Genomic DNA, 26,504 nt, shown 5'->3' with positions numbered 1-26,504 from the left:
TTTTGTTCTATGTGCTTTCTGCTTATGCTACTACTTGATGCCTCACATGCATTTATTTATCCTGTCCTCTCAGCAACCCGGGATATACATACGCTTATCTTACTCAATTCCCATCACTTGGGAAAGTCCAGACTAACACACACTCACACACACACAAACACCCACACACAGACACCCTACCCCACCTCCGCCATAATACTAAAGCACTCTGGGAAGAACCAGGCAGAGCCATTTTGGAAAACAACTGCTAGTTATCCTTCATTTAAAAAAAAATAGCACTAGGGGGTTGGGGATTTAGCTCAGTGGTAGAGCGCTTGCCTAGGAAGCGCAAGGCCCTGGGTTCGGTCCCCAGCTCCGAAAAAAAAAAAAAAAAAAGAACCAAAAAAAAAAAATAGCACTGATAATTTCCTACTTAGAGGAAGTTTCGTTTTATATCCTAAGCATCGTAGGCACTGAGATTAACCAGGGTTGCTTCTGGAAGTCCTCTTCTGCCTCCTCTGTTGTAAAGATTCCCTACTACTCCTACATATTTAATCCAGCCTGACAGGAGAAGAAATCTGGTCCTATTCCCTCCAGCTAATAATTAAAACTGTATAATATTAATATAACTAAGATGTCAACCAGACGCGGTACTGTTATTGTCTCCGCCCTACAGATGGATGGCAGGCACAGCGTGGCTACAGTACAGTGGATCCTGGAGCCAGGGCTCTTGATCCAAGCGGTTTGGTGTTAGAGCTGCTATCTGTGACCCTGTGTGCAGCCCTGCTTCATCCTCAAGTGTGTCTGCATGAGGTTTAGGCGGAAAGATGAACTCACATGAACTTTGACGCTACATTAAAAGGGGGAAGTTTCTATATTAGACCTGGCAGCCTTGGACTCTCTGGAACCCCGAGGTTAGGTTGTTTGCTTTGGACTCACCGTCCCATCTGTTGGCCTTCCTTGCTTTTGTGTGGCTGGAATTAGATGCATCCACCTCTTCTCCTTTGGCTTCTTTTGGTCAGTCATCTCTAAGGAGGACAAAGAACACTAAACCCCGAGGAGGCCCAAGTGTCCCCTGCAAACAACATATTATTTACATACAACCTACACACATCCTCCCATGAACTTCAAATCTGCTCTTGATTATTTACATTGCATAGCAAATATGATTCTTTCCTGTCTTTATTTCCTAAACATATGACAGTCAGACTGATGGTTGTTTTGGTCGTTTTGGGTTTTGTTGTTGGGTTTGTTTTGTTTTTTTGGGGTGGTGGTTTTTTGTTTTGTTTTGGTTTCTTTATTTGTTTTGTTACAAATTTTATTCCTAAGTAGGAAATAAAGGCCAGAGAAACCTCTATCTACAAGTATTCAGTCAAGACGCAAGCTTTCCCAGACGTCTTCTAGCCGCGTGCTCAGTTGAGTGAGAAACGTGGGTACAGGAAAGCAACCGTTCTCTCATTTTCCACTTGTAACTCAGACTCGTCTGGTTCTGGTTGTGACAAGCTGTAGCAGCATCTCCAGAACTCCTGTCAGAAAGAAGTGTGCCCCCTGACATTCTCTCCACTTTTACTATTCTGAGGAATGTATTGAGAATACTCAGCTCATAAATATACATATGGATATATCTTTTGTGAGTCTATTTTTCTTAATGACAGACACATAGGAGGCAGGGAAATAACTTGTTAAAAATGTAATATGTAACTGGTCATTTTACATGGTGTTTTAATTGTAATGTTGCCTCAAAGGCGGCATGAATATTAGGATAAGAAGAGGAATTATTGGTAGTGGAAGACCACTTAAAATGATTTATTAAGCAATTATCTGAAATACATGTTTAGACCTAAAATATGAAAGTGTAGAAAGCACAAAAAATAATGGAGACTTGGTCATTGGGAACCAGTTATTTCATTAATATATGTCATCCATACAGGACAGCAATTTCAAAGATAACTAGTTTGTCCTTTCATGTTTCACTTGATTAGATAAATTAACGTTTAAGAGTTGAATTACGCCTTGTTTTTATGCATCAGCATTGATTCTGGCATCAAAATTATTACATTAGTGAATTAAAAATTGATTTAAAAGTCATTAAAGTTGTAGAATACACTTACTTTAAGCAAAAAAAAATGGTCATACTTTACTCTGAACTTTCAGGTTGAATAGAATGTTCTACATATTGAAAAAAAATACATATTAAGTAGAGGTCGTGTGTCCTGGACATGCATTTGAAATAGAGCCTGTGGTTGAATTTGCTCTTCAAGTCCACGTCTACGCTGTTGATGAACGGGCGGGTCCACCACCTAAGTATTAGGCGGCGAACAATAACAAGAATAACCGAGGATAAAGCCACTACGAAGTCTGATATTTCTTAGAAAGCATTTTGGAGGTCCTGAAACCACAGAAAACTTTACTCAGATTTTTTTTTCTGAGTTGCTTGTCCAACCTTTCCAGTGGTTTCACCTCTAGGTGCTGAGTGTTTGTTCACAACTGTTAGAGATGCCCCTTATGACACGGTTAGGAGCACCGTCCACTGTCGGCAGCCTCTGGCTTCTATGCTGTCCCTATCTGCTGTAGATGTCTCCCTGAATACAGCCAGATGAAGGTAAACCAGGTACACTGGACAAAGAGGGAGGGAAAGTGGCAGCCATTCCACTAAGTTAGGAGAGGCTCATAGATGCGAGACTACCCTAAAGTGCGGAGAAGCTCTGTAGAACAGGGCCCTAGAGACAAATTCTCCTAATTGTTTGTCTTCCCGCCCTCTTCACTGCTCCCGGGAATTCCACTGTCTGAACTCGGCTCCCCAGAGGACAACAGAGCTAGCTTAACAGTTCAGCCTCCAAGCTGAGCAGAGCACAGAGGGTTGGGATGGGATCTGACAGGACAGAGGGTTCTAGCCCTCATGTCAGGGTGGGGATACAGTCATGCAAATGCTTGAGCATTTCATGATTCCTATCTTGGAGAGGCTGGAACCCCAGACAAGGAGATAGTCGTCACTGACACTGACAGCCTATTGCAAAGGGCCTGACGTTAGTGTTTAGTTTGCTTGCAAGTCAGGAGCTGAGGGCCTTGGTCAAGAACTACCATGAGGCGGATCTCAATGCATTCATCCATAACATGTAAATACCCTTTTCATCTACTCCAGAGAACTAAACAGGTTAATGAAGAGTTATGTACATTCATACATACTTACATCACACACATGACTGCACACATGTACGTACATAGGAGAAGAGAACTCAATACATTCTGGCAGTGGGCGTATTCTTACACGGTTGCAAAGTTCTGATAGTATGCAGTATGGTGCAAGTCTTCTTATAATTAATGGTTACATTTAGGGCAAGACTCAGCATCTCTGTATAGACTTCAGTGTAATCTCAATAAAAATGCATCTACAGACTCTAATCAGAGTGTGTTTCATTCCTTTCCCACCACAGGGAGCTTAAAGTGATTCAAGTCTGTAGTCCTTCAACCATACTTAATGATTTCAGCCTACCCATCTTCTCCAAATAACAGCATCATAGTTTGGCAGCTTGTCGGAAGCATAGTGAGAGTTGGTAAGGTGGCTCAGTGGGTAAAGATGCTTATGGCCAAGTCTGCCCGGCTGAGTTCAGAACCAATACGGTGGAAGGAGAGAATTGACTTCCTCCCACAAGATGTTCTCTGGCTACGTGTGCATGCGTGTGCGCACACATGTGTGTGTGTGGGTATTTATATCACATGTATGCATGTGTATTAGCCATCTTTTATTCAGAACGTAGCAGCAACTACTTGAGAATTTTAAGTGTATTTGATGTTACTCGACCATGGAGAAAGTAAGAGCAGGTTGTGCTGCCCCCTAGTGGACAGTGGTAGAACATACTCTCCCTCCAGAAGTCAAGCACTGGCAACTTAGCGTTTGTGGGGGTTTTTTGTTTTGTTTTGTTTTGTTTTTTACTCTGGAATTGCTGTTGTAATTGGAGCGCTCCAAGAGCACCCAGTTAGAATCCTGGTCTCTCTCCCTCTAGTAAGTTAGAGCTTTTTCACGGTAGTAGGAAACATCCGTCTTCTTCATGTCCTTCTTTGTTAAAAGTCCGAACTGAAACTAGAAACCCATTTTCAGAGCTAAGCTAGCCCTGGGATGTGTGGAACGCCATTCCACTGCTTCAATACACTTTGGGGTTCCCATTGAAGTATGCAGTTCACCGTCCGACCTGAGCAAGGCAAGGGAACCGTGTGCGTGGGCGGAGCTCAGTTTTCTACAGTGCAGCGTGCTCTCCTCCCACATTTTAATGGAATTTATAGTGGAGATGTTTTGTTATAAAGGTGAGAGACAACTGAATTGTGTTTTGATAACTCATCTAGTTTCCTTCTCTTCAGCAACTTTTATTTCTCAGAATCCCAGGTAGCTTCTGTATTAATTACGTATTAGTCCATATATTAATTATGTCATTGACTTGATAAATGTAGACAAAAGCTGCATTAAAATTCATACCTGTAACTACATTTGCTTCACATTACAAAACGTCCCTTCTGTCTTATCTTTTATGTAATTTTTTTAAATAATCTGGTTATCTTGTAGGCTATTACCCTCAACTACCGGTTATGAGACATTTGAGGGTCCTTGTCCTGGTTGGGTAAAGATGAAATAAACCCTGTCCTCCCCAAGTGACTTTGATCACGGTGTTTATCACCGCAACAGAAAGCAAGCTAAGATGACTGTGAAAAGTCGGTTTTACTGTGTTTCGATCGGTGTTTTCGAAAGGGTGAAATACAGCTTTTAATAAAGACAAGTGTGTCTCAGTTTACCTCCCTGTGAGCACACACCATGGGCACATGCATGTGTGTGCTTTCTAAACTGAAATGCTGGTTTTCGTTCACTCCCCCATAAACTGTTTTACCTTTAACAGGCAGAGGGGAAGCTCTTTGAAAGCCACTGGCTTTTGTTGTTCATACAACCGTCTATCTTGGGCACTACTGTGGCTATGGTTTAATTTGTTCCGCTAAGTGATAATAAGAGGTTCTCTAAGGGACCCTTAAGCTTTGTGGGGAAGTGAATGGCCCTACTGTGGGACTACGTGTGCGATGATCAGCTATGAGTGTGTGCAGGAGGGTGAGCCAAAGGGACGTTTCTGCAAGGTAAAGTGGGAAGAATTGTGTAAGGTAGCTTGAAACTATAGCCAGTGACCACAGTGCTCAAGAACGATGCTTGTACCAGTCAAAGACTGAGGACACACTGGTCAGACAGACGCTGGACAGATGTCTTGGATAGATGTCGCCGTGTGTGTCTGTGTGTGTGTGTGTGTGTGTGTGTGTGTGTGTGTGTGTGTGTACCTGAGGTGACCTTTGTCCAGGTTGTGGTTTTGGCAGAGGATATAAGACCCCTGTTTTCGGCATCCATCGGTGGGCTGGTCTCCCCCCTGATTTCTGCTTTAACCCTCCCTCTGTTGTTGCTTTTTAGTTAGGACTCTACAATAGTCTAAGACAATGCGAAGACTGTGTTCTTGAATGTTAAGTTATTTCTGCTTTTTTATGTGATAAGTGCACGTTAACAGGGCTGGAGAGATGGCTCAGCATTTATAACTGGAGCACTGACTGCTCTTAAAGAGGACCTGGGTTTGATTCCAGCAACCACGCGGCAGCCCGCACCTGTTAACTCCTATTCCAGGGGATCCAGTACCCCTCTTTTGACCAGTGAAGTCACCAACCATGCACGTGGTGCATAGACTTACAAGCAGACAAAATACACATACAGTGTAAAATTAAATTAAAAGGTTAAAGTGTACACTAACGAAAGTTGTCATCTCCGCAGTATGTAACTGTACAAGTCAGTGGTAGCAAGTATATTCATAATAAATACTCTACTATGAATGTGTATTTATATATGTACTATGAATATTTTAGGTTCACAATATTCTCTCTTCTTTTATTACCTATGCCTGAGTGTCATAGAAAAGAAATAGTAGTTAAATTCGGTAGTGTGTCTGTGTTTTAATTATAAGAGTCTTATGAGTGTGGGTATGGTCCCCCCCCACATACTTCATGCTGGTTTAGCTTGTTCTTTGATGATCTAATACAGGTATAAAAGATATTCTGAGGGCTGGAGAGATGGCTCAGCGGTTAAGAGCACTGACTGCTCTTCCAGAGGTCCTGAGTTCGATTCCCAGCAACCACATGGTGGCTCACAACCATCTGTAAAGGGATCCAATGCCCTCTTCTGGTCTGAAGACAGCTACAGTGTACTTGTATACATAAAATGAATTTAAAAAAAAAGATATTCTGATTACTTTCACCCCTTCCTTCCCACACCTGCCATTTCTACTCCTCCCTACAGGCCCCTCTTCCACATTCATGATTTTATTTTTTGTGACACAGACTTTAACCAGGGCTGTTTGTATGACCAGACCTTTGGAAGTATCTACTGGAGCCTCTGTGGGCTCCTCTGTGGGCATACAACTGAAAATAATGACTGCCCCTCCCGGGGAATCCATCAGTAAGCTGTAATTCTGCAGGGAAGGCTAGGGCTCCGTGAACCCACCCTCAATCCATGATTGACTCTTGACTGTCCCAGTCTTGTACAAGCCCAGTGCAGGCAATTGCAGATGCTGCATTCTCATGTTTGCCATAGCTGTGTTTGGCCCTGAAGACAGCATTTTGCAGCTCTCCTCTCTATCTTCCAGCTTTTACGGTCTTCCCCGTTCTCTTTGTAGTGTGAGATAATAAAAAAGGTGCCATCCCACGCTAGCACCGGCTACTCTCTGGCCCCAGTGTTCTCACCACTTCCATGGCTAGCCCCATCCCAGCCATCTGCCCCCTGTGGTTAGCAGTCACAAATCCCTGTAACCCAGTAAAATCAAAACTCTAGAGGCTTATAATTTATCAATCAGATTTATATCCATAAATTCTTACCCCACAAAAGGTCCACAGTGAACTCAGAGCCAATTGATATTCAATATAAACTGCCCATCTAGATAAGACAAATGTAATTATCCATCCCTTATGAGATACTCAGAGCTACCTGTGGCTATTCCATGTGGAATCTGAATCATCTTTCTCCATCTTCTTTCCTTCCTTCCTTCCTCTCTCTCTCTCTATCTCCTATCTCACCCAGCTCTCAAAATCTCTACGCCCGCCCTCCTTTCTCACTGTCCAATCACAGGCTCCAGCCTTTTCTTTCTCCTGCCCTCCCCTGCTCACTGACAGCAATCTACATTTCCCCCATTTTTGTCCAATTAAAAGGCTCTTGTCTCTCAGATATAAATTGAGTATAACTATTACCATTTGTAAATTATAAAGTATAAGAAACGCCTAACATCCAGTCCATCATTTTTGTCAGTTAAATAAAGCACTCTGCCATCCATCCTAACTTAAAAGACTTATAATTCCATATTTGTTATACCCTGGTTTAGCTTATATACTATCTGAAGACTATTCTCTCAAATATATTTTCTCAATGTTAAATAGCCGGGGTTGGCTATAAGACTATAACTACTCTTTCAACCCCATCAGAATCCGAGAGTGACTAATATTATCTGAAAATATAGGAAGAGTAACACAGACAAGTTATAGAGACAGCTGCCCACCTATACGGCCCCTGTATGTCAGGAAGTTGGGGTGTCAGTCTTCAGCCTTCTGGCCCAGGATCATCTGACAGACCTTTGTAATGCAGAGTTTTGAAGGACTGATTACCCTGACTTGGCAGAGATTATCAGTTGACTATTCTGCATAGTGTGTCCTTTTTCTGGACAGTATTTTTGTCTGTAGATGAAATAGGCAATTTCTGCCCAGTGGCTACCTAGCCACACTGTACTACCTCACCTGGTGGAGATGCTCAATTTCTTCTTGGAATCCAGAAAAGGGGAGCTGCTAGGAGCAGATATGCCTCAAAAACAACAACAACAAATAGATAAATAACATTCAATGTTGCATTTTGTGGATTTCTGACATTTTTGAAAACCATCTCTCTATGTAAAGTAATCTGGACTGTTGTCCATTAACTACTCTCAGCTGTTTCTAAATAAAGTATCTTGCAAGCACCCTAGCACTTAGCTCAGAGCCAAGCATTTGCTATCTGGCTTTTAACTCAAAGGCTTAAACATCTCAGATCAGTTTGTAATGGCATTTTTAGAAGGGCTGGGTCCAGACCTTGTATTCTTAAATGTGTTGTATAGGCACAATGCTTATATGAGAGAGTAAGAATATTAATCCCGATTTTATATCATTAAGAAATTTATACCAATGAAAACCTTAAATTCGTATCAAAATAAATCCTGTTCCAAAGTAAGAAATTATAACTTCAGCTTAGTAACCATTGTAAAGATTTCTACCCAATGAGATTATGGCTACACAATCAATTCTAGCTATTTCCTCCCTGTTCACATTATGACTGTTTTCTAAATTGCCCACAAGGACAACTTAGAATAACCACCTCCAGACCCCCAGGTTCAGGGAACCGGGGCGATGACTCTTCATAACTACTTCCAGCTGTATATGGGGGTTGAGATATCTTGGGAGGGTAGGGAAAATGGGGGATTGTTTGGCCTTAAGAGGGCCACACCAATGATTGGTGCAGTCTCTGGTGTCTGTGTACTGACTGGATCCGGCTGAAAGTCCCTGAGATCAGGAGTTCAAGCAGGTCAGCTCAGCGTGTCTGAGGATGAGACTCACCAACGCTGTACATTCTGTAATATATAAACCTCAAAACAAAACTTTAGTGTCGTCAAGGTATCTGTGTGGACTGTATCAGTCTGTGTAGGGTGTTCAGACTGGTTTTGATGAAAGTCTGCTCCCATCCTCAGTCTTCATTCATGCCATGTGAGGGACGGCACAAAGAATTCCTTTTTTTTAGATGCACCTGCCTCTATTTTCAGGTGGTCTTCGTCCGTCCTATGAGAACCATGTGAGTCTAGAGAGGTCCAGAGCCTACTCTCCTTATCTGCGAACACAAAAGTAGAGCCTTTCTCCCCAGATAGCATGGCCTTGAGCCAGTAACCAGAAAAACGTTTAGCTTGCCTTCTCTCCCAGAGGAATACTATAGCCACAAAACTCACAACCACACCCATTTTGAAAATTAAAACAATCCAAAACGAATGAAGTAAACTAAACAAAGACTGTATGAGCCTCTTCTTAGGCTTTTTCTATTCCGTCATGCCAGGAAATTAACCCAAAATTCCCATGGAGCCCGCGTTCAAAGCATGTGAGTTTCCCTCAGACTGTATTATACCTTCTAACTGATGGAGCCACAGACATCCATCAATACCCATTCATAGCGGGCAATTACCACTGTTCTCTCCTTAGGAGTCAGTAATTTTCCCGATCCTAGTTCTGAACTGTGGGCAAAAGTCCCCACAAAACCTGCATGTAAATCTATCCTGAAAGCCTATAAACCAGTCTTTGAATTAGATCACACCTCCAGTCAGCATCGGCTAAGGAAGCAGGCAGCTTCCATTCTCCAGCTCCTTGTTGTTGCAGTAAAATGAAAAAGGTGGCGGAAATGGTTCCCACCAGCTTTGTGCACTCTAGCTGTTTCTCTGTCAGCCACTTTCACACATTGTCCCTTGGCGAGTTGTTACCACGCTTGACATCACGTATGTTGTTGGAGTATGTTGGAATATGTTGGAGCATCTTTTGAGTATATGCCCAGGAGTGGTATAGCTGGGTCCTCAGGTAGTGCTATGTCCAATTTTCTGAGGAGCCTCCAGACTCAACTGAGTAAATTAATGAAATATAAAAATGTGTGTATGTAGCACAATTTCATTCCCCGTTCATATTCTCATGGATGTGCAGGCTGAGTCCATTCCCTAACTCTTATGGGTTGAGCAGCAGTAAATATGCGTGTACCAGCACATTTGCGATAGGAATGTACGGTCCTCTGGGTATATGCCTGGGAATGACAAGCTTCGTATGCACAGTGTGTTTCTGTCTTTTTGAGGGACTGCCACACAGACTTCCATAGTGGCTGAATTGGTCTATACTGCTACCAACAATGCACGGGTCCCCTCCCCTACACCATCAGCATCTGCTGTCATTTGCGCCCTCAAGCATAGCTATTCTGACCAAAGATGAACCTCGGTATACTTTTAATTTGTGTTCCTCTGGTGGTAGATGGTGCCGGATGCCTTTTTAAGTGTTTACTGGCTATTTAGGTTGTTTATTTATTATTCGGTTACAGAGCCTGTTTTTATTTGGCTGTTGTCTCAATGGTTAGATTTTCATTTGCCTGCAGAGCCTAGATGCTAATCCTTTATTTGATGTACAGTTGGCAAATATTTTCTCCCATTCTGTAGGCTGCTTCTTAACAAAATGGACTGTCCTGAGTTGAATAGAAACTTTCATTTTGTGAACTGCCGCGGATCGATTGTTGGCATTTTTCTTCCCCCAAGCGTCTGGTTCTACTTAGGAAGTTCTTGCCCACACCTCTGACTTCATAGGGTGGCCCTGCATCTTCCTCTAGAAATTTCAGAGTTTCAGGCTTTTCACTGTGCCTGTGATCCAGTTAGAATTGATGTTTTGGTCAGGGTGAGAGACAGGTTCTCTCTTTTCATTCATCCACATACTGACTTTCAGTTTTCCCAGCCCCATTGGATGATGGTGCTGTCTCTTCTCCAGTGTGCACGGTTTGACTCCTTGTAAGAACTCAGGCAGCTGTCTGAGTCTTGGTCTTATATCTGGCCCCTCTTTTCTGTGCCATTGACCTGTGTGTCCATTTTTCTTGTGCCAGCATCATGCTGGTTTGATTCTGTGTCTGAAGTGTAACCTGAAATCAGGTATGATAGCGCCACTAGCAGCATCCTGGATCTTAGGATGGTTTTGTCTTTTGTGTTTCTATGTGAATTTTTGGATCGTTCCATTTTTGTGAACCACAGAGTTGCAATTTGTATGGAATTGCATTGAATTTTTAGATTGCTTCCCACAAAATGTCCGTTTCCCAATGTAGAGTCTTCTCACCCCTGAGCATGAGACGCCTTCCCAACTTTGTCTTTCTCAATCCTTTTCTCCAGTATTTTAAACTTTTTTTTTGTTTTGTTTTGTTTTTTTCGGAGCTGGGGACCGAACCCAGGGCCTTGCGCTTCCTAGGTAAGCGCTCTACCACTGAGCTAAATCCCCAGCCCCTTAAACTTTTACTTGTAAAAAGGTCTTTCGTTTCCTTGGTTAAGTTTATTCCAAGGCAAGACTTTGGTTTGGTTTGGTTTGGCTTGGTTTGGTTTGGTTTGGTTTGGTTTTTCAAGAAAAGGTTTCTTTTTGTTGCCCTGGCTAGCCTGCAACTAATTCTGTAGACCAGGCTGGCTTCAAACTTGTAGGGAATCCTCCTGCCTCCTGAGTGCTGGGATTAAAGGTATGTGCAACAACCATCTGGTGAGTTTTTGTTGTTGTTGTTGTTAGTTTTGTGCTATTAAGAATAGGATTTCCCTCCAATTTCTTTATTGGAATGTTTGTCCTTGGGATAATTTATGTAGTAATTTCATACCTGTGGCCTTTTTGAACATGTTAGCCAGCTGTAGTTGTCTGGAGGAGCCTTTAGGATCTCTCAGGTACACTGTCACATCCTCTGCCAGGAAGCGTACTTGGATTTCTTCTTTTCCTCCCCCCACCACCCCCCCGAGCTGGGGACTGAACCCAGGGCCTTGCGCTTGCTAGGCAGGCACTCTGCCACTGAGCTAAATCCCCAACCCCCCTCTTTTCCTCTTATTTCCTTCTGTTTTCCTATTGCTGTAGCTAGAACTTGAAACACAGTATTAAAAGGGAGTGAAGTGAAGCCAGTGGGCGCTCATTTCTAATTTTAGTGGAAATGCTTAGAGCTCTCCTCCGTTTAGCAGACTGTTGGCTACCGGCTTGTTGTGATGGCATTTACTATGTTGAAGTAAGATTCCCTCTGTGCCTAGTCTCCATAGGGACTCCATCACAAAGGATGCTGGGTTTTATTAAATGCCCTTTCCACATCTGTTGAGATGATCAGGTGCTTTTCTGTCCTGAGCCCATTTATATATTGAGTTAAGCTTATCGATATGCACACATGGAACTGTCCCCTACAGCTCGGGAGTGACGTGGATGTCATGGTGGAGGATCTTGATGTATTCTTGAATTCAGTTACAAGTATTTCGCTGGCAGCTTTTGTGCTCTGTCCACTGGAAAGATTTTTGTGGTTTCTTTATCTGGTTTAGCTGTAAGAGTCATAAGGCTGGCTTCACCAAGAGAACCCAGAAGAACTCTTCCTTTTTCCTTTTGTCAAGATCTGTTTTACTGGACCTCGGAGGAACTTCTCCCTAGCCTGTTCTCAATTTAAATTTTCATTAGCTTCTAGGTTGGTATCAACTATACCAGTGTCTATCACTGTGAAAAACATCATGAAAGAAGGAATTCGTACATATAAGCTTTCTTTACGGGCTGGCACAAAAGATGAGTATTTGCACTTGGTGGCTCAAACTATAAAGCCAGCACTTAGGAGGCTAGGCATTTGGAACACTGGACAGGTAAGACCAGAGAAGAGCCTCCCTGTGGTGCTGTATTAATGTTGTGAAAATGGCTGACTGTCCACGGTAACCTACAGAGTCAGTGTAATCTTCATCAAAACTCAAACAAGAAACCAAACAGACTCATCAATAATGGAGGGTGGAGGAAGGTGGAATGAACAGATGTGCTACTAAACACATGAAAAACTGTTAAATCTCACCAGTCACCAGAAAAAGAAATGCAAGTTAAAGAATCTATCTCAGTCCAGTCAGAATGTCAGCCATTAGGAAATCAAAAAACCACATGAGCCTGGAAACCTGTGTTCAATCCCTTGAACCCAGCAAATTGTTTCCTGACTTCCACATACACACAGGGGCACACATGCATGTACGCACACGTGCAAAAACACATAGAACATTTGAAATATTTGAAATTATTGTTATGAGAGCAAACATCCTATTTGAACCCCAGCTTTTTTACTTCCTGCATATTTATGTTTTATTTTATTTTGGAACTTAGAAAATGCACTTCACAGTGGACCCAGGCTGGCCTTGAACAGGAAACCCTGTTGCCTTCATCTTCGAAGTGCAGGGATTGCAGGTGTGCACCACTATGCCCAACTATAATGTTCTCTTGAAAACTTCACTCGCCACATTAGTAAACATAGCTTCCGAAAAGCTGTACTTCAGGGTTTCATTATGAACTTTGTGAATAAAAGATTTTGAGTGGTGCATTTGCTAATACATTTACAGTAATTTGATAAGAAGCAAAATATTAGTTTACTCAATAGTCCCTGTGTATTTTATGAAGATCCATATGCTCGGTCCGACTTCAGTTTTATTATTTATAAATGCTTATGAAAGCAAACCAATTAGAGCAGATACTCCAAAGATTATGTAAGACTTTATATGCTACACCAGCTACGCACAACCAAGGTTAAATGTCGTCACTGCAACCCTACTGATAGGATCAGCTAGATTGTGACAAGGGGAACCTCCTATTGTAAGACTTCTGAGTTTTCAGGAAGAAAAACACCTTTTAAAGCAAAACTCAGTTCTAAGCAATTCTTTTTCTTTTTTTTTTTTTTTTTTTTTTTGGTTCTTTTTTTCGGAGCTGGGGACCGAACCCAGGGCCTTGCGCTTCCTAGGCAAGCGCTCTACCACTGAGCTAAATCCCCAACCCCCTAAGCAATTCTTATTGATCTCCTGGGGAATATGTGCACCTTCGATCCTAGTGTCATAGACTATTATTAATATATTTTCCTAGAAGTGCATAACTTCAGATCTGTGTGATAATGTTTAGGTTCTCAAACCTGTAGATTGTTCAGAGCTCCTTGACAAGAACTGCAGATGGAGCTTGTTCTTAGCTATCTGACATTTTTAAAACCAACTTGTTCACCTGGCCACATGTGCAGCTTGGGGGTGGTAACAAGTTAAAGGGTTTTATTGTTGTTATTGTTGTTTAAAGTACGACCTGCCTACTATGTATCAATCCCTGTAGCTGTCTTCAGACACAGCAGAAGAGGGCATCGGATCTCATTATAAATGGTTGTGGACCACCATGTGCTTGCTAGGAATTGAACTCAGGACCTCTGGAAGAGCTATCTTTCCAGCACCACGCTGAAGGTTTTTGAGTCAAGGAAAAATGTGCTAGTTGGCCAGTGAGAAAGACAACATGGCACCTTCCGTGGAAGTCGCTCACCTGAGCGGGCGGCAGGCTGAGGTACCCTCTGTTTTGTTTTTAAGGAGCAGCAGGAACCGAACCGCATGCAGTACAGCAGCACCTACATGGGCCTTTCTGCCTTCAGCGGTTTCGGAGAGCCTGGGCTGACTAATTGAGAAAATGCAGAAGGTCTTGCAGACAGATGACATCACCAACAACCAAGTTCTTAGAAAAAGAAAGAGGAAACGGACAGAGACCGCGAACTCAGAAAACGCAAATAGTGCCTCGGATAAAGCACAGGTTGGTTTGATTTCATTTTCTTACCTAGCTGGGCCGCAGTCCACAACTCTAGTCATTATTTCTTGGCTTTGTTTCTTGGCACTTTCTCTCATCTTCTTGTAATTTTCCCTTTTTAATTCTTTATCCAACCGAGGGAATATAGTTTCTGTTCTCTTCTTCAGGTTAGAAGTTAGAAACAGAAACAACAGACAGTTTTCCTGTTTCATTTCAGCCAGGACCAGATGTATCACTGTTCAAATTTCATCCTCTGCTCTAAACAAAAGATCATCAAACTGTCTGAAAATATTTTTCCTCCCAAAATATTTATGGAAATTGGCATAGTCCTTCATTAAGACTTACTCTTTGCTCTTCTCTTTAGAACTTATCTCATGGCCGTCTTCATCTCCTCATTCCCATCCTTCGCTTTGAACAACTTACCGACATGTTCATTCTGTGTTTTTATTTGTATGTCTTATACAGTCACACATTTGTGCATGTTTTATAACGCATGTGGCATGTTGTAGTCACACGTCCTTAAACAGTACCATCCCCCTCCTATCCCCATCTCTGCCCCACTCCATAAAACACTGTAAGACTGCGTACATATCATTTAGTGGCACACGGATATCATATAGAAATATTAATTTGTTCCTGATTTTTTTCAAAAAGCATCACACTCTCCAAAATTACTTATAGGACTTGATATTATGAGATGCATATAAATTGTGAAACATGTTCTGTAGAGAAACAAATCAACCTTACCATCCACATATAGAGTTATCCACTTTTGGTTATTTTTTGGGCTACACAACTAAAATCCATTAATTTAATATAACTCTACTCCACAGATTATATCCATATGAAATACCTAGGAGAATGGTTTGCTGTTTAGAAATTGCTTGTTTGTTTCTAGTCATGTGACTAGACATTATCAGATTGCATGGATTAAATGCATTAGTGATTAACTCCAAGTCACCAGCAATTTCCCTTCAAATCATTTAACCCAGAGAGTCCAGATTTGAATTCTACTTCATGCTCCCTGGGTCTTCTGGCTGTGTGTTGTGTGAGTCTGTGTCAGCCTAAAGGAAGTCTTGTGAATCCGTCCCTGTGTCTGTCCTTGTGTGTCTGTCTGTTCTGTCTTTGGGTGTCTATCTTCTCTGTGTGTGACTTTCTGGGTTTATGTGTGTCTATTGTATAGCTGTGATTCGACGCTGTCTCTGATTATTAATCAGCACAGAAAGCATCACACCGGAAGACGTGGGCTACTTTCCAGAAATCTTTAACAGTTTTATAAAGGATTAAGTCACTGGCTCCAACTGATCCCAGCTGAACCAGACAAAAAGCGGTTCTGCAAACGTCATTGTTTATCAACCAATATCCATAAATGGGTGCTTTTAACTTTTCTGGAAGCTTTTATGAAGTTGCTTTTGACCTCTGTACTGGCTGTCTTCAGTAAATGGTGGACATGCATCACCCTGGGTCAGAGGTATGGTGGTCAGAGGTCATTGAAGATGGCAGCTATTCATTAGCTTAGGTTAGAAAGTTAGAGTCCATTGGAAACCCAAGGCAAGTGAGATCAACTGTATTGTTCGCTTAAGGGCAGGGGTTTTGTTTGGTGGTGTTTTGTTTTGTTTGTTCATTTGTTTTTGTTTTGTTTTAAGGTGAGCAGACAGTAGACTAGCCATCTTAAGTGGCCTCAAGATGTATTAACTCTGGTTGTGAGGTCCAGCAAAAGTTTCAGTCTTGGGGAACGTGAGGGATTACATTTCACTGCCACATAAGATGAGTGCCACAGTCAACACGCCCACAAACAGTGCACAGCGTGTTTACCGCCTACGTCTCCACTCCTGGAATCCATCTTTTCCTCTAAAGGAGTCGGTGGAGGAATGCAGACATTTGACTTTGATTTTCTGATATTCTTTCTGTTCTTTATTCTCTGGGTTTCCCTCGAAGCACCAGAATGTCTTAGAGTGTGAGCTTCCCCTGTGCCTTTCTTTCTTCTACTCTCAGGTTAAGTTTTGAAGAACCTTCATGCTATAGGCATCTGAATTTGGTCTTCACACCTGGCGCTTTAACTGAAAATTTCCAGTGATTTGTACAGATACACACACACACACTCGCTGGTTCCAATATATGTATGTATGTGTATTTGTGTGTGTATATATATATGTGTGTGTGTATATTTGTAAACTTATGTGCATATATATATATTCATATATTACTACCAGTGGTTGTTTTTAATCTCACCATAGTTTGAGATATTTTCAATTATTGTCTCAGTTTTGACCTCAAAAACTATATTCTAAAACTAGAAGGTGAACACGAGCTTCCTTTTGGGTGACTCTGTTCCTTCTTTCCTCTGACACGATAAACCACAGAATTAGCTCTGTGACAATCTCAAGAACAGAAACTGTGAGTGGAAACCACTGAGAAGGAAAGAATAAGAATGAGCTACAGGTGAAGACAAGCTTTTCGCCCACTCCCACAGAAATAGAGATGGTAAAGTGCCTACTGTGTGCAACATAGTATGAGCTTTATAAATGGCAAATCCCAAGCACCTAGAGTGTATGCTCAGAAAAAGAAGCAAGAATAGAGAAGAACAGAGAAGGAAGAAGTCTTCTGATGCACACAAAGGAAAGACACTGCTCTTTGGACAGGGACACTAGGGAACAAATATTCTATTTTTTCCTCTGCATATGTTCAGTTAAAAAGAAATAATCTCCATTAAAACCGCTTCCTAGACCTCATATAATCCACCATCTGTCTGCTCCAGATGATGTAGTCATAGGCAGTCTTGCCTTTATAGACTCCGTCCCCTCCCTCCCCACCACAGGGTTTACACCTTGCACAAGCCAAGCAAGCACTTCACCACTGAGCGGTGTCCCTAGCCAGCTTTTTGAAAAAACAAAGCAATACATATATAAATATCTATTACATATCATAGATTACATATTATGTATAATACATGTTTCTGAATAATTCATCCAGCATTTCAATTTCTCATTTCTGCCTCTCTTTGGGGGGAGGGTTTTTCCTACGTTGTTTAGAATGGCCTTGTTTCCTGGAATCAAGTGATCCTCCTACCTCAGCTTCCTAAGGACTGGCACAGGTGTGTGCTACTGCACGGGCCTCTGGACTTTGTAATTGTTCAAATGATACATTGTATATTTACCTCTGGAACTTACTCTATTTACTTAACATTGTAGTTCTCACAGTAGACTGACTTTGGATTCTCCCACTTAGGGAGTTTGCTTCAGTTGGAATGTTCCCTTGTATGCACACACAGCTCTGGGGATCATTTACCAGAGCAAAGGGAGATAAGTGTTAAACTTCATAGGATAATATTACAGTGCTTTCCAAAGTAGTGGGCCAAGTTCTCCTCATACAACAACACATAGAGAAACCGTGGTTCCTGGCCACCCTGCTTAGTTTTGTCAGATTCCAAAATCGGTGGTGATTTTGACCCTCCCTCTGCTAACCAATGAGGTTGAATATCTCTGGGTCTTCTGATGAGCCGTAAACATTCTCTGTTCTGTAAAATGCCCCCCTTTATATCATTTGTTCATTTTTCCATTGAGTTACTGTTTTGCTTACCAAAATGGCAAATATTTCCCATTGGCTCTTATGGTCTTTTTTCTTGTTGAATGTGTCTTATGAATAGAAGTTCTTTATTTTAGTTTGGCTTTTTAAAATACTTCAAGCAGTGATTTTATATCTAGGAAATGCCCACTAAAGTTGAGAAAACATACATTTATATTTCTTGTACGGTTTTTGCATTTTGCTTTTGATGTATAAATTCTTAATTTCTCTGCAGGGATTTGCATTCAAGTGTGTGTGTGTGTGTGTGTGTGTGTGTGTGTGTGTGTGTGTGTGTGTGTTTTACTTACAGCTTTTTATCTCTGAACTTTTCCTTCCACACTGAGGGTATCATTCAATAAAGGTTTTTTTTGTTTCCTTCATAAAGAGTGTGCATCCTTTTTTACTATTCATTAATGGTATCTAGTCTCAAAACAAGATGCAAGCAGAAAGATAAAAACCTTAGACTCTAAGATTGGAAAAATATATATATTCTATAGACATGTACTTGTTGGACATTTTCCTTGTAGGCTTGAGGTGACCAGGGCCTTCTGCATGCTCAGCAAGTGCCCTTCCTTTCAGCTGCATTCATTGCTTTTATTTACTGAAAAATTAAAAAGAACATCTTATGGAAATCCAAAATGCATATGGAAGAACACACATCTCGAAAGTGTGGTTTCATGCATTACCACCAAATAAATATATCACTAGAAAATTACATCAATACCAGCATACTAAGAGACTCTACTTTAGCTGCCACTCTATTCTTATTCCTATGTGTGATTAATGGCTCTTTTCATGGTACAAATCATCCGTATCGATGTGCAGAGCAAGAATTTGCTGGGAGCTTGCTTCCCCACCTCCCCACCAAAAAAAGGCAACGTTGTTGTTTCTGTCTAGTTCAGACTGACCTGGAACTCCCTATGTGTTCCAGGCTGACCATGCCTGGCATGCTAACCCAGAGTAAGAGTCCCATTTTGAAGTTCTTGGCAGGAGACAGGCTCCACGTCAAAGGAGCCCAGGTTTTAACAATGGCCTTGCTGAGTCTACTGTGCTATAAAATACTCTGCTTTTCACCACATGAACAGAAAGTCAGACTCCTGTCTTCTATTTGAAAAGGGAACCTTTTGTGTGTCCTCTCTTGAGTTCTAGAGGGTAGAGGACAAAGCAGGGGCCGTGACTTGTGGCATCTGCAGGTGGAAGCAGCTTTCCATAGGTCTGAGGAGTGGCGTTGGCATACAGAACATGTTAAAGGGACTGCAAGATGTCTTTTGTTGTCCATGCTTTGTGTTTTAGAGAGACCCGTATTCAGGAAATGCCTTCCTGCCTGGGGAGAGTTCCAGCGATGAGGAAACCCCCTTAGTGGAACTGTCCAAGGAGGAACTTTGTAACAAAATCGAAAGCCTGAAAGAAAAGCTGAGAAGCATCCGGAAGGAGAACAGTCGGCTTCGACAGTCTTTGGTCATGCTGCAAGGTAAATGTCAAAGGGTTTGGCATTGTAGATACAAGAGAGAAAATGAGATTAGCATAAAATATGTTATAACTGCAGATCAACAGTTAAAAAATAGAAAAGAAAATCGGTTCCTAGAGAGCTCAAAATTACACTTAAGAAATCAGTGGATAGCTAAATTGAAACATAGATGTATCCAGTGATTGCAGAGAGAGTTTAGATTGTCCTTCAGTGTCCCAAATATTGTGCTCATTTAGTAGTATTCAACAGATTACTGAACTTAAGCTACTTATGTGCTGGACCTCAGAGTAAGGTCAAACAAACACGCTGTGCTTTCCAGATAAACTCATCCCACCCTTCTTGCCAGGGCAACTCCAGAAACTGTGAGATCTGGGGAGAGCCTCAGCGGTTATTGGCTCCACAGGCTGCACATGAGCGTTTGTATTGGCAATGGTTGTTAAGAGAATGACAGGCTAGATGGCTCAGTGGTTAAGAGCACTGACTACTCTTCCAGAGGTCCTGAGTTCAATTCCCAGCAACCACATGGTGGCTCACAATCATGTGTAATGGGATTTGATGCCCTCTTCTGGTGTGTCTGACAGTGTACCTGTATACTTGAAATAAATAAATAAATCTTAACAAAAAAACAAAAAAACAAAAAAAAAGAATGACTATCATGGGGGGGGAAGAGAAGGGTCAGCCTGAGGAAATTAAAAACAAAAACAGAACCTGGCTTAATATTTTCCTTTTTGTGTAAGATCTTGAGTTTATATTCTAGTTTTTTTTTTTCTTTTTTTCGGAGCTGGGGACCGAACCCAGGGCCTTGCGCTCGCTAGGCAAGCGCTCTACCGCTGAGCTAAATCCCCAACCCCTATTCCAGTTTATTTTATATTACACACACACACACACACACACACACACACACACACACACACACACAGAGAGAGAGTGTATTCTGATCATACCAACATCCATTTCCTCTTCCTAGCTCCTTCCAGGCCCTCCCAACATGCCTCCTGTCTTAGTTAGGGTTTCATTGCTGTGAACAGACACCGTGACCAAGGCAAGTCTTATAAGGACAACATTTCATTGGGGCCGGCTTACAGGTTCTATGTTCAGTCCATTATCATCAAGGCAGAAACATAGCAGCATCCAGGCAAGCATGGTGCAGGAGGAGCTGAGAGTTCTATATCTTGTTCTGAAGGCAAATAGGAGAAGACTGGCTTCCAGGCAGCTAGCAGGAGGGTCTCAGAGCCAATGCCCGCAGTGACACACCTACTCCAAGGCCACACCTCTTAATAGTGCCATTCCATGGACCAAGGATCTTCAGACCACCAGACCCCCACCTCTTCATATTTTTCAAGAATTATAGTTAAGCACTGTGTCCTTTCTGAACAACTGATTAACCGGCAGCTTTTATATCATCAGCACTGTGATGCGAAGCACCAAATACACAGAGTACTTTGAAAATGAACTTCTGTGTACGGAATTGGTGCAGGTGATACAGGATAGAAAGTGAGGTCCGGCCAGGAGGTGCCACAGCCATTCACACTAGCCTGATAGCAGATCCTCTGGGACCCTGACTGTGGAAATGAAGGGACAGTTCCTCAGAAGGCTTGGTGACCAGACAGGATGATACAGGCTAGAGGATACAAGAAGTTGGAGGTAGACAGGGTACTGAGTCCTTTTGCCTAAGATACATGTCAAATTTAAGAGCTCACAGCTCTAAGGACAACAAGGCACACGTGAGCAGAAGTAAACTCATTCTGTTAACAGACCATTAGCCCTTTATTTCTTCACTTGAAAGATGGCATTTTTATAATTGTTTCCTTTTGGTGACAATTTCAGGGACAGAATCCCCGCTTCATGCTGGAGCTTTGAATGTGCTGAAAAGCTAAGACCAACCCTAGACTAACTTGTCAGTAGAACACTGATTTCAGGCCACACACTTTGATTTTAGTGCCTGATCTGTTCACTAGCTCCTCCTCTGCCCTCTCTCCCAGTTATGACTTCATCTACAAAATGTTGTCAATATGTTGTTTACTTGTTACCATGGGAATTGAATGAAACAATGACAAGTACTGTGCCCAAGGTCTGGCACAAGCAGGGAAAGTCAGCAATAGAAACTTAGTATCGCCTTTATCTGTTTTGTTTTGTTTTGTTTTGTTTTGTTTTGTTTTGTTTTCATTAACAGCAGAACAAAAAGAAAAGCAAAGGAAAGAAAGCAAATTTTCGGGTGCTGAAAAATAGCTTAGCAGTTAAGAGCACTGACTGCTCTTCCAGAGAACCCAGGTTCAATTCTCAGGATATACGTGGTGGCTCAAAGACATCTGTGATTCCAGTTCCAGAGGATCCAATGCCTTCTTCTGGCCTCTGAACACCAAACACACATGAGATTCACAGACATTCATGCAGGCATACACGCATACACATAAAATTGAAAATAAATAAAAATAAAGCTTTTAAGTCATTTGACTTTTCTGCCTTATTTTTCTCCTTTTATTCATGGAAAAACTCAGGCACAGTGACATACCTGTAATCCCAGCTCATAGGAGGTGGAGGCAGAGGCAGGAGGACCAGGAATTCAGTGTCATCTTTGGCTATATTGAGATGGTGTCTCAAAAAGAAAATAAAAGAAAAACACTTAACGTTGGGGTAGTCCTGCCTGCTGATTCTTGGGATTAGTTCTTGGCCACTGGAGAGCTCTATTCAGAAATGTTTGACAATACCTTGAAGAGCGTTCCCTCTGTTTTCCTGTAGCAATGCCAGTGTTTTGGGTTTTAAATTATAGTATTTCATTTGATTTGAGTTGATTTTTATGCAAGGTAAAAGGTAAGAATCCAGTTTCACTGTCCTGGTGTGGAATCCAGTTTTGCCCACACCATGTGTTGAATGTGCTGTCTTTTTTCCCCATAGCACTTTTTTTTTTTTGCCTCTTCTGTCCAAAAATTAGATGGCCTCAGTGTATCAGTCTGTTTCACATCCTTACTTCCGCTCTCCTGTTCTAACTGCTCTTATGTCTGAACCCATCTCCCCTTGAGATCGGTTTGGCTATTCGAGATCTTTTCTGGTCCCATATGAATATTTGTATTGGTTTTTTTCCCCCTAGATCCATGAAGTATGATATATGAATTTAAGTGGGTATTGCATTAAATCTGTAGGCTAATTTTGGTATATAGCCATTTTTTTCATTAATTCTACCAATCTAGGGATGTGGAATGTCTTTCCATTGTCTAGTGTCTTCTCTGATTTATATTTGCAGTGTCTTGAAGTTTTCGTTGGCCAGGTCTTTCACTTCTTTAGTAAGTTATTCCTAGCTACCTTAGTTTTTTCGAGTGATTTTGAATAAGGTATTTTTCCCAATTTCTTTCCTTCCTTCTTTCTTTTTTCTTTCTTTCTTTTTTTTTTTTTTGAGTTCATTGTTACTATACAGTGGGAATACATGAAGAGAAAAGGTTTCTGCATAGCAAGTAAACTGTAACAGAGCTGAGAGATAGCCCACGGGATGGGAGAAAATCATTATCAGCTGTACTTCAGACAGAGGGATAATAAACGGAATTCTCAAACACACAGTGAGAAGTAGACACCAAGGAAACAAACTGCCCGTCTACAAATTATCTAATGAGGTGAACAGACGGTTCTCGAAAGAAACACAAATGGCCAATAACCAACTTTTTAAAAGTGTTTAGCATCCTTGCCTACGAGAGAAATGCAGATTCAAACACCAAGTTGTTGTCTTACCTTGTCAGACACTATTACTAAGAAATCTGATTACAGATGCAGGAAAGGGCATGGGAAGAAGGATCCAGGATCCTTTATTCTCTGAACTGAAAGTACGAACCAGTGCAGACATTACGGAAATCAGCTTGGAGGACTCTTGGGGGGCGAGAATTAAAAAGAACCATCCTAGGTCCCAGCTATTTCACTCCTGGGTGTAGATGCAGAGGTCTCTACATCCTACCACAGACATGAGCCCACGCCCATGCATAGCACTTCTCTGTTTGCAATTGTAAAGAAACAGAAGTAGCCTGAGTGTCCATGAGCAGAAAAATGGACAACGAAAACCTGATGTATGCACACTTGGACTACTGTTCAGATGTAAGATAAAGTAGATTTGTAGGTGAATGGATGTACCTGGAAAATATAATGTTAAGTACAGTGACCTAAACTCAGAAGTGTGTGTGTGTGTGTGTGTGTGTGTGTGTGTGTGTGTGTGTGAGAGAGAGAGAGAGAGAGAGAGAGAGAGAGAGAGAGAGAGAGAGAGGGTCATATTAGGTAATGAGGAAGGATGGAGTGTAGGTACCTCCCCCCACCCTATGCTAGATATATGAATTTGACATTCAATGCAAGAGCCATTTTGTAATTTAAAAGAATCCCATGTGGTTTTCTCTCTGAGGCAGTGCCTGGGGAGATTGGACCTCCTTTTTATCCCTCTAACCACCAGTGTACTAGGAGTTAGATATGACATCAGTGAACACATTTGTCACAATGACCAGCTTAGAAAACCTGGAGGTGTTTCATAACCTGACACTCTCCTGCTTTTCCTTCTCTTTCAAACATATATCAAATGATTTTATTAATAGTATTACTTAAATTTCTTTAATTTTATTGCTATATGTAAATGTAAATTTTATTGCTAAGATAAAGTATGGGATTTTTGTAAAAGGGAGAGACACAGAAAAAGAAGGAAGGGAGGGGAAGAGAGAGGGAGAGGGGGAGGGAGAGGTATTTTAAAAGGTGTGTATATAGCCCTCTCCAGTTTCCCATTTCGTATTATTTCTGGTCCCACCTCAGTCAAGTTCTTCTAATCCCACTGGATTACTCTCCTCCCATTACCAGTCTCCTTTACACACGAGTGCTGAGTGTATCAGGTACAATATGCCGAAGACTAGATTAGGTATTTCTTTAGAACAAGAAATGTATTTTCTCACAGTTCCAGAAACTAGAATTCCAGAGTCAGGGCATTAACAGAAGCGCTTGAGGCTTTCAAGGCCTTTCTCTTAGCTTCTGGGGGATCATGACTCAAAGTGGCCGTCTGACGTCAGTCTCCCCATAGTGTTCGCTCTCTGTCTAATCACTGGGTATTAAAATCCATCATGAACTTTGATGCTCAGATTTCTGTCTGCAGTTAGTTAGACTTCCGGTTACTGGGAGAAACTCCATTTAAGGGAGGAAATATTTATTTTGCTTCACAGATTTCGAAGTGTCAGTGCATGGTCGGCTGGCTCCAGCTCTGGACTCTAGGCAAGATAACACTTGAGCAAACAGGGCATGGTGTGTAAGAGCTGTTCACCTTATAGTGTCCAGGAAGAGCAAAGAAGAAAAAGATAAGGGAAAGAGACATCCTTCCATAGCCCATCCTCACTGCCCACCTCCTGGCCCCACCCACTAATGTCCCATAAACCATCAAGGAATAAGTCTATGAGTGACATTAGAGACCTCATGACTCAATCACTTCCCAAAGGACCCAGGTCTGATCATGCTGCTTTAGGGGTTATGCCTTCAATACATACAGGACCCCTTCATAGAGATACTTTATAGCCAAACAACAATAGGTGCTAAGACCTCCCCAACTCGTTGTTCAGCTGCAAACCACAAGACTTGTAGCCATCACTAATACAACTCAAGAGTGGCTCCTGACCTCCCTCCTATCTCTCTTCCCTATCTTGGTTCCAATTCTCAAGCCAAAAAAAAAAAAAAAGAAATAAATAAAAATCTATCAGGTTATAGTTTTGATGCTGCTTTCACTTTGAGACCTTCAAAATGGTTCTAGAACTCAATCTCTTTTCTCACAACCACTACTGATATTCTTTAAGTTTTTTTAATTATTATTTTATGTGTGAGGGTGTTTTGCCTCTATGTCTGTCTGTGTACCATATGTGAGCAGTGCCCACGGAGGCCAGAATAGGAAATCAGATCCTCCAAACTAGAGCTACAGACAGTTGTGAGCTGCCATGTGGGTGCTTGGGATCAAAGCCAGGTCTTTTGGAGGAGCAGCCAGTGCTCTTCACCCCTGTGTCACCTCTTCAGCACATTTTGCTCTGAGCTTCCGAGCTTCCATTATCTCTCACACAGATTCTTATGAGTATCTCCTAATAAGTTCCTGCTAGTGTTCTTGCTGTTATATGCTGTGGCCTTAGCACAGCTCTGGTAGTCAAAACTCGGCACATGTCATTACTCCTCCGCCTAACTGCCATTGTCTCCCGTGAGTGAATTCCTACTCGTTCCTGGAGAAATGAAATTCTTTCCTCTATTGTTGAGGGATCTGAATACTTCCCTCCTCTTTATCCTCTAGCCTTTTTTCTATGCCTTCTTCTGTGGGATCCAGCCACTGGTCCTCCAGCTTTCCGTCTAAGAAATCAGGCTAACCATCACCATCATCCCTGTTCTCCCTATTCTGTCTGCTCAGAATCCTCTTCTTTGGTACCCCTGTGGCTTGAATCTTCGTTTACTGGAGGTCTTGCTCCAAACTCACCCTTTCTTAGACTCCTTACATCTAAATTTCAATGCCCCCCCATTTATTTTCTCCCCTCTCCAGCTGTCTTTCCCCTTTGATATTTATGCATTCTTCCTGTCTCTTATGTATCTACTACTGTCTGCTCATCTTTCGCAGCCCCACCAGATACATGCTTACCAGAATGTAACAGCAGAAACAAAGTGGCAACATTGTCTGTTGGGTGGGCAGCTGGAGAGTCAGGAGCTGCCTAAGCCTGGCGCAGTGTTCTTTCCTGCCACATTGTATTTCAGCGCTGTTCTAAGAACCTAAAACAACCTGTGGAAAAACAAAGGTCCCTGCTGTCATGGAACCAGTATTAATATGTGTGCATACTTACTTATCTGTGTGGAAGGATAATAGGGACACAATGAAAAGAAACAGACTATAATAAATTCTTTGCTATTTTAGATGGTGTTAAAGCCAATGGGAAAAAAATTAAGTGAAAAAGATTGGGACTTAAGGAGGGGGGATATTTACAATTTTACATAGCATAATCATAATTGACTTCTTTGTGAAGCTATGCTTGGGAACTAGAAAGACACCAGAAGATTCAAATTTCATGCACAGTCCTCTTAGAGTGTGGATATAGTCCAGCCTCAAATAGTTTTATGCATTGATAGCTTCATTTGTTCCTGG

General features: G+C 41.8%; 1 protein-coding gene across 3 annotated transcripts in view; it reads left to right on the top strand.

Moving 5' to 3' along the window:
• Positions 1-26,504, top strand: part of Bend6 (BEN domain containing 6) — a 54,456-nt gene that overhangs the window by 10,541 nt on the left and 17,411 nt on the right. For all 3 annotated transcript variants that reach the window (XR_010054613.1, XM_063267364.1, NM_001393774.1), the window contains exons 2-3: positions 14,151-14,367; positions 19,219-19,396. Coding sequence is in view for 2 of the 3 variants with exons in the window: in XM_063267364.1 (XP_063123434.1) it covers positions 14,248-14,367; positions 19,219-19,396 (298 nt within the window). In the remaining variant the exon portion in view is untranslated. The remainder of the gene's footprint in view (positions 1-14,150; positions 14,368-19,218; positions 19,397-26,504) is intronic.

This window comes from Rattus norvegicus, chromosome 9 (genome assembly GCF_036323735.1).
Source record: "Rattus norvegicus strain BN/NHsdMcwi chromosome 9, GRCr8, whole genome shotgun sequence".
Classification (NCBI taxonomy): Eukaryota; Metazoa; Chordata; class Mammalia; order Rodentia; family Muridae; genus Rattus; species Rattus norvegicus.
Note: the sequence above shows the minus strand (reverse complement) of the source record. Positions and strands in the feature narration are given on the sequence as shown.